Source organism: Nothobranchius furzeri, chromosome 4, assembly GCF_043380555.1.
Source record: "Nothobranchius furzeri strain GRZ-AD chromosome 4, NfurGRZ-RIMD1, whole genome shotgun sequence".
NCBI lineage: Eukaryota > Metazoa > Chordata > Actinopteri > Cyprinodontiformes > Nothobranchiidae > Nothobranchius > Nothobranchius furzeri.
The window spans coordinates 67,449,286-67,465,020 of record NC_091744.1 but is presented as its reverse complement, the minus strand read 5'-3'; the positions used below and the strand labels follow the sequence as shown (position 1 = coordinate 67,465,020).

The window sequence follows — 15,735 nt, the reverse complement described above, 5'->3', positions numbered from 1 at the left end:
TCAATGTGAGTACTATGACAGAAAGAGCAACTGTCTTCGATCCTGAGGTGTATGTGTGTACCCCTTCTCCTAATCCATTTGAAAAACATTTTGATAAGACTCATCAGGGTGTTTGTCTGTTTTTTCTTCTTCTAGACTGTGAACATTGACATTAAACAATTAGCCATGAGCAGAGGCTTAAAAAATACAGACATGTGGTACAGAATGGGAGATATCGCCATCTGGGGAAGGCATTATCTTCTTTTAGGATCACACAAGTAATTGCACTACAATAAGCACTTATGTACAGTATGGTACACCACAGCGAGCGCAGGAATAGCAAAAAGGGAGGAGAGGGGGAAGGGGGTTGGATTGCTGTCAACTGTGCAACAAAAGTGTTACGATGAAAATAAAGGCCTCCCCAGTCTGGAGGGCCTGAAAAAGTGCGACCAGGTTTCAGTTTAAGGCGAGTTGGCGGGGCTGAGGGTGGGGCTGGAGGCGTCCGAGCGGCTGTAGTCGCTGAGGGAGCCGGGGCGCGTGGCCCCACTGCCGTGAGACCTCTTCAACATGCCGGGCTGGAAATCAGAGTGGCGCCTGGCGTGCTTCATCAGGTGATCGCTGCGCATGAAGCGCTTGTCGCAGAGGGGGCAGCCGAACTTCTTCTCCCCCGTGTGGGTGCGGTAGTGGCGAGCGAGCTCGTCGGAGCGAGCAAACTTCTTACTGCAGTCAGGCCAGGTGCACGGGAAGGGCCGTTCGCCTGCAAAGAACAGACAGGAAAGGTGTGCATTCATGCAGGAAGGAGGGAACACAATCAGCAACGAGTCAAGACAAATTTAGCTTTTCTAACCTTCTCTTTAAACACTTTGACTCTGAGCAGCTGCTGTTTTCTAATTGGGAAGCTGTTTGAAATAAAATCACTACAAATAATCTCCTAGTTTTCTTTCTGCACAAACAAGAGGTCATTACCGCCTTTAACGTGTAATATGCTCCAACAAGGTATTCAAAACCCTGGTTCTGTTTAAATGTCCAATCCAGGTCTCTGCGCCCCACTAACCTGCATGTTTTAGATGTGCTCCTGCTCCATAAGCAGAAGAAGATCTGAAACATTCAAGCAATATTCAACCAAGGATTGTACAACGGGTTAAGATCAAGAGACAAAACCTATGTGGTGAGGCTGGTGAGGTGTTTAGTGTAAATTTGACTCATTTGAACGACGAGTCCTGTAATCCTGGAGACTTTAGGGACGGAGTCGCTTTGGGAATGACAGTAAAATACTATTAAATGGGCTGATTTAATCTAAAGTAGGTTGGTTAACAGTAACTTGACGTGATTTGAGAGATGAACAGAATTCTTCATGTGTGCTTTTAGTCTGAAGGATTAAAGAAAAATCATCTTTGGTATCCGATAACCATTAAAAGAGACTCCCTGGGAATCATTTCAAGTCTTCACATGCTAAATAAACCTTTTGCAGCAAAACTCTTTTATGATGACGTCACTCCACACATCAGCTGTGTTTTCTGTAAACACATTTATGAATGTGTTAATTAGCTGTACTTTTATGCATCTCTAGCACCAGGTAAGCCTTGTTTCCAGCTGGCATAAATGAAAACTTCAAGCTAAATCCAAAGATTTGGTGTTTATTAAACTCAGAGTGTTGGATTTCTTGTTTTTGGTGCTGTTTTCTAACATCTGAGAACAAAAATAACTTTTAGCAAAAGTTTGATCTCTATTAGCAGGATTAAAGAAATGTTTCAGAGGTTTTGAAACATAATTACAAAATAATTTCATTTTTTTTCTTTATATTTTTGTTTGATGATGAAAAAAAAATTATTCCAGTAAGTGATGACTCATAAAACCGTGACTAAACAAAGTTATTCCTAAAGATCAGCTGATAAGAAGACGGATATTAACAACCAGCCCTGATATCTAAAACATATTAGGAGACGCTAGACTAATCGCCTGTAATAATATTACTTTTGATAACAAAAAAAAAAACAACATGGCGTGACACAGAAGTAGCAGACACACTTTAATTATATAGCTTCAGATGCTAATCACACTCCCAGTCATTATCCCATGTCTGTGACTCCCCACATGGGAGATCTCCCCCGTCAGGCAATAATAACAGACGCCTAAACAAATCTACTTAAAGCCAGGATGAATTGTTTCCCTTTCATTTAGCCGTGTGAATCGAACTAACACCCACACCTCCTGCCCTCTCATTTGTTCAACTTTATTACATTTCTGGATTTAAAAAAAGCAACAAGCAGACTAAATTTAATCTACAATCCTGTGTTTTGTGCATGACCAAGTTAGAAATGTAAAGCACGAAGGGTAGAAGACATAAACGTGCATGGTGTTTATGGGTGAGACAAAAGTAAGACTTTCTTTTGTTCTTTGGTTTCCTTCGATGGAAACATGCTACCTGATGCCAGAGAGTCTCAACAAACAAGAACTTGGTACATTGCACATCTTGCCCCCTTCCTCCCTCCCTCCCTCCCTCCCCCCTTTGCTCTGTGTGCTTACAAAACACGCAGGCAGACAGAGCAAGTCTAGACAGTATGTTCCTGCCTCTGACGCCTCACCTCTGCTTTGGCCCCGCCCACTGCAGCTCCTGCAGGTTCATGCATGGTTTTGTGTGTTTAAACTCTTCAACTGACGTGTCAACATGCACATTTGCATGCCAAGCGTGGCTTTGTCTCATTTTAGGCGCTGGCTTATGATGTTTGAGTGGAGCGTGGCTACTGGCGCTCGTGTGATGGAGGTGCATCACGTCAGACTGAGTTGTGGTTTTGTTAGCCAGAAAAGAAGCTTGACCTCGCTCTGAAAGGAGTTACTAACCTAAAAGGTGAGCTGAGAGCGAGCCGCAGGCGGACCAGTGTAACAGATCCGACGACATTAATATTTAAAGAGATCCAGGAGAGCTGGGCTGAGATATCCAGTCTGGCTGCACTGATCCAGAGTCAGATATCTATCAGCAGTGTGGGTCGAGTTATGAAACCATTCTGAATTCAAACTAAACAGATCTTATTACAACTTCAGCTGCTTTCACCAGAGAGGCTGTGATACAGCTCGTTCTGAATGGTGACTCAGGAGGAGGCTGCAGAGATTACTCAGCATCTTTGCTGAATGAAGAATGTCACTAGGGCTGTTTTTCCTCCATATCTATTTGTGGTGTCACAGCAGGGTGCCGTGGCGACCGTGATGTCAGCCTCCATTGATTGGCCGCCCTGTCCTTGGCATTGAGCCACGCTCTCGCGTTAGGGTTTGTCTTTCTTAGAATGGGTCAGTTGCAGAGGGTGTTAGGGTGGAGAGGGGAGGGGGGTTTCACAATCGCACACAGTGACCCAGTTACCCATAAAGTGAGTTGCATCACGCACCTCTACTAAGCACCCCTCTCTCCAAGGTGGTGTGATTATGACACAGGCACTCCACTTATATAAGTGTTCTCTCTGGATCCAGTGGGTCAGTAAATAAACAGCTCATCCCTCTGTCCTCTTCTCGTTCATATATGAGTGGTTTCTGCAGGAACCTTCTGGAGAAAGAGGAATCTGTTCCCCAGGTGTAAAAGGATTCCATCTGCAAAGGCCAGATCAAATCTCGTTTTGACGTAGGAGCGGGGAACTGATCTCGATCACTTGCTCCGACGACGCCTCTACCAGCATTTCAACCAAAACTACACAACATTCCTGGTGCGACCTCAGGCACACTGTGTACACCTGAAACCGCCACGGGAGATTACCTGTAAAGGAGCGAGCTGCAGTAAAAACCTCAGCAGAGGGAGAAAGGAAAAATGCTGTTTCTGTGGATAAATCAGAAACCACCATGAGGTTAGCTTTCTTTTGCCCTCACAAGGACCAGAGGAGAACATATGTTTCACAGGATGCTCCCTAAACCTGCACAGGCATTTACAAGTGAATTGTTCAGGAAAGAAATGCTAAAATGTCCAAATGCAGAACACAATGATCTCACTTTTGCATAGCCAGCCAGGCAGCATGAAATGAGAAGTACACCGCTAAACTCAACGCTAAGGCAGAGCACAACCCGGTCGTTTGGCTTTGTGTTTACAAGACTATGACCAGTCACCAGCCCAGATCGGCACCATTCAGGGCATTTTAAGTAATACTAAATGACTGCTAACTCCACCAGAGCAGACAGGGTTAACCTCACCACTCCCACCCTCGCCCAAAAAAGGCGATATCACGTGCCAGGATGATATAAACACTAGCATGTGTGTGCACGGCAAAGAAATATACATCACGGCATTTTCTATGGCTTCTCCTTTCATTGTTCGGTGGTGTAGACGCGCTTCGCCTGTGCAAAAATAACAACAAAGGCAAGCGAAGTTCTGTGGTCTGACAGAAAGGCACAGCTTGTCATGAAACACATCTGTGATCAAATTGTTTATGTGGTTGCTCTTCTATGGAAAATAACAGAGGTAGAGGAGACAAATCACTGAGAAAATAACTCACTTACAGCTTGTTTTTGTTGAAACTTTGTACAAATCAACAAAATCTGCTGGAGCTTGTCGGGTGGATCAGGTGTTTTTGACAATCATTACACTTTAACAATAAAAAGTTCAGTAAAAATTGTTTTTTATCATCTTTTTGTCCTGATTTGGGAAGAACCTTGCTTGTGGCTGATAGGAGCACCTCCCCTGGTTGGTGTGTTGCCATCAGGTTGCAAACAATAGCCCTGTTCCCAGCAGGAAAGCCCTACTTGTAATGCATTTCAATCAAAAAAGCTGCGTGCACCAACCATAATGCCCTTGGTCGGCATGAACGACTTTTGGCATTCACACAGGGATGCGCAGTGGAGTTAAGTGTGACTGACTCCTGCACACACTTTGCTATGCATTACTTCCTCCACCTAACTGTTTCAGGGAAGGGCAGACAGCTTGCTGAATGGGCACTCTCACAAAACCAGTTTCATGTGTTATCTTTTAAGCCGAGTTAACTGAAAACTCTATCTCCTGCGGTTGTAAAGGTGTTAACTGTTAGGCCTCAGAATCAGGTGCATCACTTCCTCACACTTGCATGTCTCCCGTTTATTTTGAAGGGAACATATTACGCAAAAGACACATTTTGCATCATTTTGTGCTATGTGGGTCTCTACTGCCTCTATAAACACTCTAAACTTAAAAAACACATTTATCCGTTTTCAGTCAGAGTTTAGTTTTAGAAATTGTGTTTCAAAAAGTCTTTGTGATGTCACAAATAAGGAAATTAACAGGACTGAAGAGAGTTGCTGCTGGAAGAGCAGGATATTGGAGCTTCTTAGCTTATAGCAGCCTGAGTGGGGGTTGGGTGGGTGTGGCCTATTCAGCTTATTTTCTTAAAGTGACAGAGCCTGAAAATGCCTCATTCTGGCAGGTACTGAAAGTGTCCAGAATAAAACTGCTGAAATTGCTTTATGTGAGAGGGAATTTGTGCTTAATAAACATCTTTTAATAACAACACAACTAATAAAATTTAAGAAAAATAATCATAATACGTCCTCGTTTAAGCCAACACAGAGACTGTCAGCTGCTGAGTGACCAGAATATACTGGATGAAAAAAAAAAGATAAACGCTGGAAAAACACCAACTTCCTACTGGCTGATCCTTGGGAAGACAAGCACAAGAAATGTTCCAGGGAAATTATTCATCTTGCTTCCCCCAAAAAATAAGAAGTTAATTTAGCCGCACCTCAGTGTGTTGTGGTTTTCTAGTTAGATTTATCACACAGGAGGAGGAGCAGGACACACCTTACATACCAGAGGAAACACACACACCACAGCAAGGGAACAAACACTCCATCTGACTGTAGCTGTGGAGCAATTACAAACATCTTAATTCACAAATCAGTTCACAGTCTCAGATTTTAGCAAAGGGCTCTGCAGTCGAGGTTAAAGTCCCTCTGATTTTAATCAGATCAGCTGTAGCTGCAGCTGAATAAATGACCTACATCAGTGGATGGCACTGACAGAGAATATCCTGGCATCTAACCCCACCCCCATCCTGCTGCACTCTACTGTACATTCTGCCTTTGTGCTGCAGATCTCTCCCTCACATGTGAGGTGAGGCCAGCGGGCTTTGAGCATTGGAGGCGAAGAAGAAGACGCAGGGTTCCACAGGTTTGCATTCAGCTCTTCCTGTATGCTTGTAATCAACCCCACACCATGAGACGTGGCCAGAGTGGGCCTTGCAAAGCAACACGCTTCAGCGTCTGCTTTGCTTTGCAGGCAGGAAAGAGGTGGGAGGGGCAGGCAGGGAAGTAGACAGAGCAGCTTTTATAGCACTAACTAAAGAATACATGAGCCCTGTGGGTCACTGAAAAACAGTCCAGGCTGGGCGCTGTCTGACCGAGGCCATTCACTGTTATGATTGTCTGCTGTGCATGCCTGACTGCTAAATTATAGTCGCGTCAGGCTTGTGCTCTGATATTAACGAGAAACTGTCCTGGCGTCAATGCAGGCAGGACAACATATGGCCGGCATGTGCACCCGCACACGTCTTAAAGATGTCTTCTACAGGACTGTAACACTGCAACAGAGGATTAATGGGCAAGATGGTGGCTTGACTCTGGCTTTATTTTCACCATGTGGATCACGTGGATTGAACTAATACCTTTGTTGTATTGGGCACACCCAGTGAACTCGGGTTTTCTGAACCAACCAGATGATTTTCGTTGTTGTTTCACAAGTGGAGAAAGCCCAGCATCATACATGTGCATTACAACTCGCAAAGAATGAAGTTCATAAAAATCTAGACAAACCGTAGAAGTAGCAAAAAGGTTGTGCTCTGCAGGTGGTCTAGCCGCGCTCCTTTAGTCTCAACAGGGCTACCATTGGCCTAGCTAAGCTTCGGCTGGGCAAATCACAGCACTCTATATTTGTAGAGACATTAGGTGGGCATATCTTCAACACGGCAAAGCTGCAATGGAGCAAAACAACAAAGATGGCAGCTTAAAAACAGCACTCGTTTGAATTGACTTTGGCATCAACTTTGGACGATTCGTTCTTCTACTTTTCTTTGAGACGTGATCAGATAGATGTGCCTAGGTCTGTGCATGGCAGGCTGCCCCGCTGACTGATTTATGTTGCTACATATACATCACATTGTGCATTGCTCTGATTGGTCCGAACGCTGTCCAACTGTCTGCAGACACAATATGAAAGACAACCATTGACTCCGCCCCCAACTAAGCTCTGTCAGTGGGTCGTGGTCAGATTATACCAAATTTGCTGATTTTATTCAACTAGTGAAGCTCACAGATTAATGGTCACACCAGGAGATTTGTGATTGTACTGAGAGCAGTGGTGAAAATCCTGTTGTGGGGCGTTTGAACTCTTTTGCACCAGTGTACCTCGTGACCCATACCTTTGCCAGGGTTAGATTTAAGCAGGAAAAACCCCATCTCCACCCTGCTACCTCATCATTCCCATCGGCCACACAGGACCACTGTGCATGCTTGTGTTTCACTGCAGCCAAATATAAACCACTGGCAGGGATGGAGCATATATAATGAGACTCCTGCTGTGTTTTCCATGTGGAATTGGGGTAACTCTACATTTTGAAAAGGCCCCTAACCACAGTTATTTGACTGAAAATAGGTAGAACGAGCGAACAACTGAGCTTTCACGGTGCTGGGACTGTGCTGCCAGGTGGTGCCCCTTCTTTTTTTAAGACAGTAAAGCTATCTAAATCAGAGGCACCACAAAAGAGATTCAAACAAAACATCAAGCCAACTGTAAAATATGTCATTAGGCTCTTTGTTATTGACCACACCCCCTCTATGTATGTGACTAGTAGATTTTGGGTATTGTATGCTGGCAAGATGAGCTTTTCTAAGAATTTTCTTTTTTGGGGGGGAGGGTTCTGTGCAAACAACCCATAAGGAAGAAGAGCCCTGTCTGTTCCCTGAGAGAAAAGCAAGACTTTTGTGAACTGACAGCAAGTATTTGTTTGTGATTCATGAAATCTGCCATTAGTCCCCTCATTTTTTTACATAGTTATAGCATCTGAGCTCCACCTCCTACCCTAGAGCAGCAGACAAAGGCTGCCTGGTAACCTTAGACCCCTAAACTGCTGTGGATCCACCAGCATCCAACCTCAGTGCAGTATAATGAGTGATTTAAATGCAGTGTGTAGTCCCGTGTCCCTGTTGAACTCTGATAGGTGGGTGGGGGCAAGATCAGACATGTTTTTTTAAGTAGAAGCATGGACGTCCTTTTGTTTTACTTTATAAAAATGACTTTGTATTAAACTTTGGAAATAAACATTAAGTGACAGAGAGGTTTTCTGAGGAAATCCCAGTTACCAAGTTCACATTTAGGAGTAACTGCCAGACAAAAGCAGCAGAAAATCCGAATGTTACAGAAGTCATGAAGGGACATTTTGTCCCAGACTCTGTGTTTGTGTTCTATAGTGTTTCCCCTTCAATTAGAGAGCTGAGTTTGGCTAGACCTGACCAGGCTGGGATCCATTCTCTCTTGATTCTGCTAGTAGGGGCTGAAAAGGAAGCACGCTGCCAGAGTTTGACTCTGAAAGCACAGCAAGATTGGCTGAGGCAGCCCATGCTGAACTCAGCTGACCCACATTCTGGGCCTGCCCAGTCATTATTAACACAATTTATAGGACACAGCCCATTTGGGGAGCCAGACGACAAACGGAGCACATCCAAACCAAGGGGCAGGGGAAAGGAAACGCTTGATAGGCACTGTGACAAGGGCAGGGCGGGCGTGGTCTCATAAAATCCCAGTACACTCACACAGCATGAGCACGCCAAAGGCTCTCAGCAAGCAGCGTAACCACCAGTCACGTCATGGAACCAATCGGCTGAGGCGTAGGGATATCCCATAGAAAAGAAAGGCTTAAACATGGTGCCTGGGGCTAATTATAAAAGCTGCATGACAACAAATAATAAACTAGCAAATTATGTTATAAATCCAATTGTTTCCCTTTCCTTGTCTTTTCTTCACTTTGATGCACATGCAGTAAAAATGTGACTGAAATCAGCGTCTCTCAGAGAACATCCTCCAGTTTGATCCCTCCATGATGCCTTACCAGGTGTATTCGCATTGTTTATGAATATTAATGAGTGTAGAATGAGATTACAGGGACACGCCTAATATTCCTATCTGGATTGGCAGGTGAGAGATGGAAAACAAAACAAGAAATGGATTATGGGTAAAAACGCCTTGCACATACAGCGTTTCTGCTGCGCGTGACTCAAATATGGGTCACGCTCATGCAAGGTGTTTCATGCTGCTGCTGGATGATGCGTGTGTGGCTGTGTGCAGGGAGGGGAGGGTGGGAGGGGAGGGTGGGTGTGGAGTGCGTGAGAGAGAGAGAGAGAGAGCTGCAGTGCATGTTCAGATCAGAGAGAGGGAGGCAGTGACTCCTCAGTCGAGGCTCAGCTAGCTGAGTCTGTTGCTGGCCAGATCAGCTGGCAGTCTGTCTAGCGGGGGTGTGGCACATCATAACAAAGGGCTTTGGGCAGACAGGCGACTGCACAGCTATTATCAACCCCCCAATTTGAGCCGATCTATATCTCTCCCCCACCCTTCCCTCCCTCCCCAGTATCCTATCCTGCGGAATGCAGAGCGCAGATCTGGGGAGGTTCTGAGAGGTCAGCATGCAGCTGAGCGCACTGACTCTTCGGACAAACTTCCTGCATGCCCATACGCACTTACACTCCTCTGTTATGTAGGGTGCACTTTGTTCAGACAGACGTGCTGCCACAAAACAAAATAAAAGTGCACCGACTGTTGATATAAAACTACGTTTTTGTGCGTAAATTTTGTGCGCAAATTGACATTTTGGCTTTGAACACGCTGTCCAATGCGGTGATGTGATGTGCGTGCGCGCGCGTGTGTGTGTGTGCGGGGGGGGGGGGGGGCAAAGCTCTGAGACATGAGTGGGAGTGGCACTATTTATTCGAGCCACTTTTTCGTGCCACGAAATTAACAAAGGACAATCTAAAGTTTTACAACAAAGTTAGAAATAAAACTATAACTGATCACGCGCTCGTTTAGGGTGGCTCCTTGACCTACCATACAGTAATTGACCAATTTTTTAACTTTTTGTTATCAACTTTCCTTTTGTTGGTTTTAAGGCTGTGGTTTAATTTATTCCCTCAGACGTGAGAAAAAACAAACAAGTCACATCCAAAGAAACTGACCTGTGTGTGTCCTAAGGTGGGCTTTGAGGTGGGAGGATTTGCCGTAAACTTTTTCACAACCAGAATAGTGGCATTTGTGCTTTTTCTGAGGTGATTCCTGCTCAGTTCGACCTCTCGATCTTTTGCCTCTTTGTCTGAGCGCAGGATCGGGGCCGGCGGTAGGTGTGGCAGAGTTTCCATCCTCTCTCTCATCCTTTATTCTCGCTGCCTGCTCGGCAGCAACGTCGGGAGTCTGCTGGTTGAAATCCGCCAGGATCCGTGCCACCACAAAAAGCGAGGAGTTATCCATCACCTCCTTTATGTCCTCTCCGTTCCTGGAGGAGGAGGATTGGGTTTCCGGCTTGATCTCCCTGTTACCTTTCGGTGCGTGAACCACTGCGCGACTGGACATAGAAACAAGGCACTCTGCTGCAAAGTGATCCATTTTATCTTTCACACAGCCCCCTCTGCTCCTCAATGGCATTCCAGGAAAAACAAAGGTGTGCTGGAGGTGAAGCAGGAGGAAAAGTACTTGTTGTTCCCTTGGAGAGACGGGGAGGAAGAGGTCGTTCTCATCAGAGAACTGACTTTATGATCTTACCCGGCTTTCCAGTATATCATCAACATCCTGTGCGAGAAACGCCTCGGACGAAAAACGCAGAGATGATCTCTCAGCTGGAGAGTGAGAAAGGGTGGAGGGGTAAGAGAGAGAGAGAGAGAGAGAGAGAGAGAGAGAGAGAGAGAGAGAGAGAGAGAGAGAGAGAGAGAGAGAGAGAGAGAGAGAGAGAGAGAGAGAGAGAGAGAGAGAGAGAGAGAGAGAGAGAGAGAGAGAGAGAGAGAGAGAGAGAGAGAGAGAGAGAGAGAGGTCTTTGTTCAGTGCAGCGACGCCGACAGGAACTCCTGAAACTTAGATGCGTAAACTCCCATCGCGCCTTCAAACCGTCTGCGAGTGCGTCTCTGGAGCCCTGGTTCCTACTCAGTGTATCCATGCTGGGGGCGTGTCGACCGGCAGCGCAGCCGCTCATTCATTGGGTACATCTTGTCCCTGAGTGCACCGAGCAACGCGAAAGTTTCAGCCGCCTTGTCTCCATGCGCTCGGAAGAAGTTTTTCACCCAGGCTGGGGTCCTGAATCCTGGAGAAACGTTTAGGAAAGCTAACTTGGTGCGAGGGGGGAGCTTCATGGATGTAAACAGAGGAGTTACACACATGCTGCAGCAGGGCTTTTTCCTACACGACCCAAATTATCCCATAAAAATAAAGAAGCTAATGTTGGGATTGGGATTTTAAACAGGCGGCGCAGTGGTTGGAGCTGTTGCCATGCCGCTTCCGGCCTGGGATCTTTCTGCATGGAGCTTGCGTGTTCTGTGCATGCGTGGGTTCTCTCTGGGTTCTCCGACTTCCTCCCACAGTCCAAAAACACGACTGTTAGGTTTATTGGTCTGTCTAAGTTTTCCTTAGGGGTGTGTGTGTGTGTGTGTGTGTGTGTGTTTTGCCCTGCGATGGACTGGCTCTCTGTCCAGGGTGTACCCCGCCTGATTGCCCATTGACAGCTGGAGATATGTAACCCCCCGCCCCCCACCCCACCCCCCTTCCCCATCTTAAACAGAGGCAGTGTCTTACCTGCAGTACATAGGAGTCAGAAGATCACATACTGAAGTGACAGTGTGTAGTTTCCTGGCGACTGGGGGCAGTACAAACGTCTAGGGTAGTTTTACATCATACCGCTATTACTGTCACTAGTAATACAAACATTACAGTAAATCCTTTACAATGTTCATTATGTCCCCTTTTTAAATATTAAACAATGTTTTGTTTTTTTTGCTTCGGACATGAAGGTGTTTCTAGTCCCATCTCCCATGCAGTTTTTATGATTATTTGTTACAAAGCCACCAATATTTTTCAATGATTGGACCACTTCGTTCATTTTCAACAATATTTTGATGGATATTTCCAGAGATTAATGGATTAACGGAAAAAAGAACACATTTAAAATATTTGTTTGCTTGCTCTGCTTTCACACAAAGTTCCAATCTCTCTAAAAAGGACTTTTCAGCTTTTTGTTTTATTTCTGGGGGTCGTCTCAAGATTCAAAACTTTCTTCTGTGACCTCGTCGGGTCAGCTTTAGGAACCAGCTGTGTTCTGTGTGGCGTTGACACCAGGACCACGTCACAGTGACGGGAAGTCGTAAAGTTACAGGAGAGCATTCAATAAAGTTTCATTTGTCTGAAGCTCACGGTGGACGTGGCGGCTGAACACCAAATGGTGTCTGGAGTGGAGCTGCTTTGAGGCTAAGACAGGAGGACAAAAGGTGCGTGGAGAAGAGAGCAGAACCACAACCGTGGTAGGAACTTAAGCACCTCTGATGATTGAGCCATTAAGTTTACCACTTTAGACCAAGTGTCTCTGGCTTTCTTTCTAAAGAAAAGTGATCCTGTTAACCACTGTTCTGGAGCGGTAGGAACGTTGTTTTTAAGGCATCAAACAACTGATCACAGCTAGAAGGAATCAAGATCAAACAGCAGCAAAGTAAGATCTGCAGGGATCATCGAGAGTCAACAGCCTGAAATGATAACATGTTTGTGTTGGGGTCGTTGGTAGCGCTGTCGTCTCGCAGCAAGAAAGGTCTCATTTTTGAACATGGCCTTTAGCGTGTCCTTGCCGTGCGTGTTTTGTTTTAATCCGGTTTTCTCCCACAGACCAAAAACATGCATGCTAGTTTAAACAGAGACTCTATTGCCCTTAGCTTTCTGTGTGTCCCAGTGATGGACTGGACATCTGTCCAGGGTGTCCCCCGTCACTCGCCTGGTGACTGCGAGAGTCGTTCAGGGTCGAGCTGTTCCAAAGATGAATGAGTAAAGCGCCTTGGGCGGTGGATGTGGAAAATATTTCTGTTATATCTGTTTTATTAACTTTTCAGGTGATAAAATAGGAATGTGTCCCGAAGCAGGCGTCGTCATGCACCAAAGGGTTAGAAAAGAAAAACGGTTAAACTCCCAGCTGATTGGGCGTCTGATTGAGAATAACGTAACACATCAAATGACAGTTTCCCAATTACACACCAAACCTGTTTGTCATGAAGCACAACAAAATGTTACGGTAGACTCTTCCTCCTCTTCATAAAATTATAGATAAGCAAAAGTACATCTGAGGAACATTACAGTTCCAGGGGGAAACGACCTGTCTTGTCTGCAAGGATGAGACGTCCTCGGTTTGTTAAATACACTGTGTTACAATTCTGGAACAATCTGCACAGTCTGAGGCCTCTGGCCAACAAAACGGGTCTCCTACTTAAAGCTCTGATGATGCCAAGGTTTAGTCTGCATAGAGAACATAGATTTGCAACAGTCTTAAATATTTTTTAGCATCATTTTAGAAAAGAAAGTGAAATAAAAGAAACCAGTGCTAGTCTGCTAAATGCTCCAATGAGAGCACATTTAACTTAAAGTTGAATTTGTTCAAAAATAACTTCTATGTCTGTCAGTGCTTTATGATTTTTTAATGAGCATTATTTGTCTAAATGAACAGCTTGTGCTCTTATTTTTTAAAGATGGAGACCGCCATTCAGCAAACCAGCCTCTAACCACTCCTCTGAGCAACTCTCCGGTCTCAGCCAAATGACATCCAGCCAGCTACCACAGACACTGTCTTGGTTTATCCTCCAGCAAGAGACAAGTGACACCATTATGGAAAGCAATTACAAAGCGACATTATGGGTTTGTAATTGCTAGGCAATCATTTAAGATAGGGTGTTCGTGTTTCAGATGGAACTGAGTTCAGAAAGGAAACGTGACTTTATGTCCATTTCTACCTTTTGAATTGAAACACACTGAAAGAAAACAATGTGTTTTATTGTAAAGCCAGCTGATGCACTCAGAAAGAAAATACTGTAAAGCGTTTTCTCGTGTTAGGAACATAAAATTCTCTGGTTTCAGAGTTTATCTCTCTATTTTGTCAGAAGTGAAAAGAGCGGACACAAAAAGACAGTTAGTCAGACTCGTAAAACGGATAGGACCTGCTTTCCTGCAGCAGCTGAATCTCCAGCGTGAAGATGAATGCACAGTTTCAGCATTGTGCACAAAAGCCCACACTGCTAAAGTTCCCAGTGTTCCGCGTGAGCACGGCAATGTGGCATTCAGAAGGCCATCTGGCTGTATTATTTTACATATTCTTTCACCACAAAAAAAAAAAAACGTGGCGTTCTTGTGTTTCATGCGGCGCTCCAGCAATCTTTTCTAACGAGAACACAGCAAGTGGGTATAGTTCCTCTTTCACAGAGCCGTTTCCCAGAGCTGTGTAGAAACTGCAAGTTTATTAATTCCCAATGGGTGTCAAGTACAAGACAAATGAGACAGTCAGGAGGTCGGATTACATAAGAGTAAAGATGATCTCAAGTTATTGACACAAGAAAACGGATTTATTTATTTATTGTCTCTGCAGCTTCACCAATGTGATGATTCAAGAGATCTTTTGTATGTTCCCAAATCCCAGCAGCACCCCCCCCCCCCCATGCACGGTGTCCAAACAACACACTGTCTGGCACTGACATCATGTTCTGGGGCGGGAACAGACATTTGATTGGCCTCTTCACTTCTGCTTAGGGAGCGATTTTCTGTGAGCAACACGACAACACATTATAGTAAGGGTTTTTTTGGGGGGGTTCTCACTGCCCAACTGACGATACAACAAATGAATCAAACAGGAGTGAGTTTAGATTGTTTTTTAAGAGTTTCCTTCCCGTGCAGCAGGTGGTGAATATCAGTGGAGAGTGCTGAGCTGCCGGTTTGAGTAAGAAATCCTACAAAGCCATGACATTTTCCAAATGTTTACCATGTGTGTTGCTCACGCATCATCATCCATGTTTGACTTCCTGTCTGGACTGATCCAAACTGCTAAGCTTGTTTTTTGAAGCGCAGTGTGTAAAAATTAAATCCAAAGTACGAATATAGCAGTGCAACTTCACCCTTTGACTATGGTTATTAGCTCTGATTTGCAAGCGTAACGGAGCATTACGAATCAAATACACGCCACTTGGGACGCTCATTTTGTGTCGTCTTCAATGTTTTGGTCTTTGACGCCTGTTTCACTCCAGATTCTTTGACTTGAAAGAGTTGAGAAAGTACAAGTGTGTTACGGAGGGCTGCCTTCTATTTAAAAATGCTTGCTAGTTAGCTTTTTTAGAAAACAAAGAGCTAGTTGTAGCGGAACATAGCCCAGTGCTTTCTATACTCCTTCAAGTCAAAAAAATATAAATTATTTTTCCAAGTTCACTCATTTTTTCCCGATACATTTGCAGTGGTCTCTAGTACAAATGAATGTTGTTCTCTGTTTTTCATGTCTAGCATGTTAAACTCACATTTCAAAAACAAGAAGAAAATGGTTTCTCAGTGAATTTGACCTTTAAAATGAACCAAGAACAAGAATAAAGAGCTGAAAAGTGAGACTCAAAATAGATCCTTAACCCTTGTATTGTGTTAGAAAGCTGTTTACACCTGTGGTGTTAGTGGGTCCATTTGGACCCATGGTTTTAAAATGCTTGAAAATACTTAAAATCACCAGTTTTCTTCAAATGCTGTTTTTCAGCTAATTGCTGGCTTAGTATATATTCATATAA

At 44.6% G+C, this 15,735-nt stretch overlaps 1 protein-coding gene across 1 annotated transcript; it reads right to left on the bottom strand.

Annotated features, from left to right (window-relative positions):
- Nucleotides 1-212: 212 nt before the first annotated feature.
- On the bottom strand, nucleotides 213-10,812 carry klf13 (Kruppel like factor 13). The gene is made up of 2 exons (XM_015964445.3): nucleotides 10,144-10,812; nucleotides 213-736 (listed from the first exon to the last, which is right to left on the bottom strand). The coding sequence occupies exons 1-2, from the start codon at nucleotides 10,604-10,606 to the stop codon at nucleotides 441-443; spliced, it is 759 nt and encodes a 252-aa protein (XP_015819931.1). The 5' UTR covers nucleotides 10,607-10,812; the 3' UTR covers nucleotides 213-440.
- Between the last annotated feature and the right edge of the window lie 4,923 nt (nucleotides 10,813-15,735).

Bases quoted from the DNA above. Each gene is read 5' to 3' on its own strand.
- klf13 (XM_015964445.3), bottom strand. From the start codon at position 10,606: ATGCCATTGAGGAGCAGAGGGGGCTGTGTGAAAGATAAAATGGATCAC. The intron at 737-10,143 runs GTCAGTTTCTTT...TGTTCTTTGCAG, and splicing joins CCACCTTAGGACACACACAG to GCGAACGGCCCTTCCCGTGC.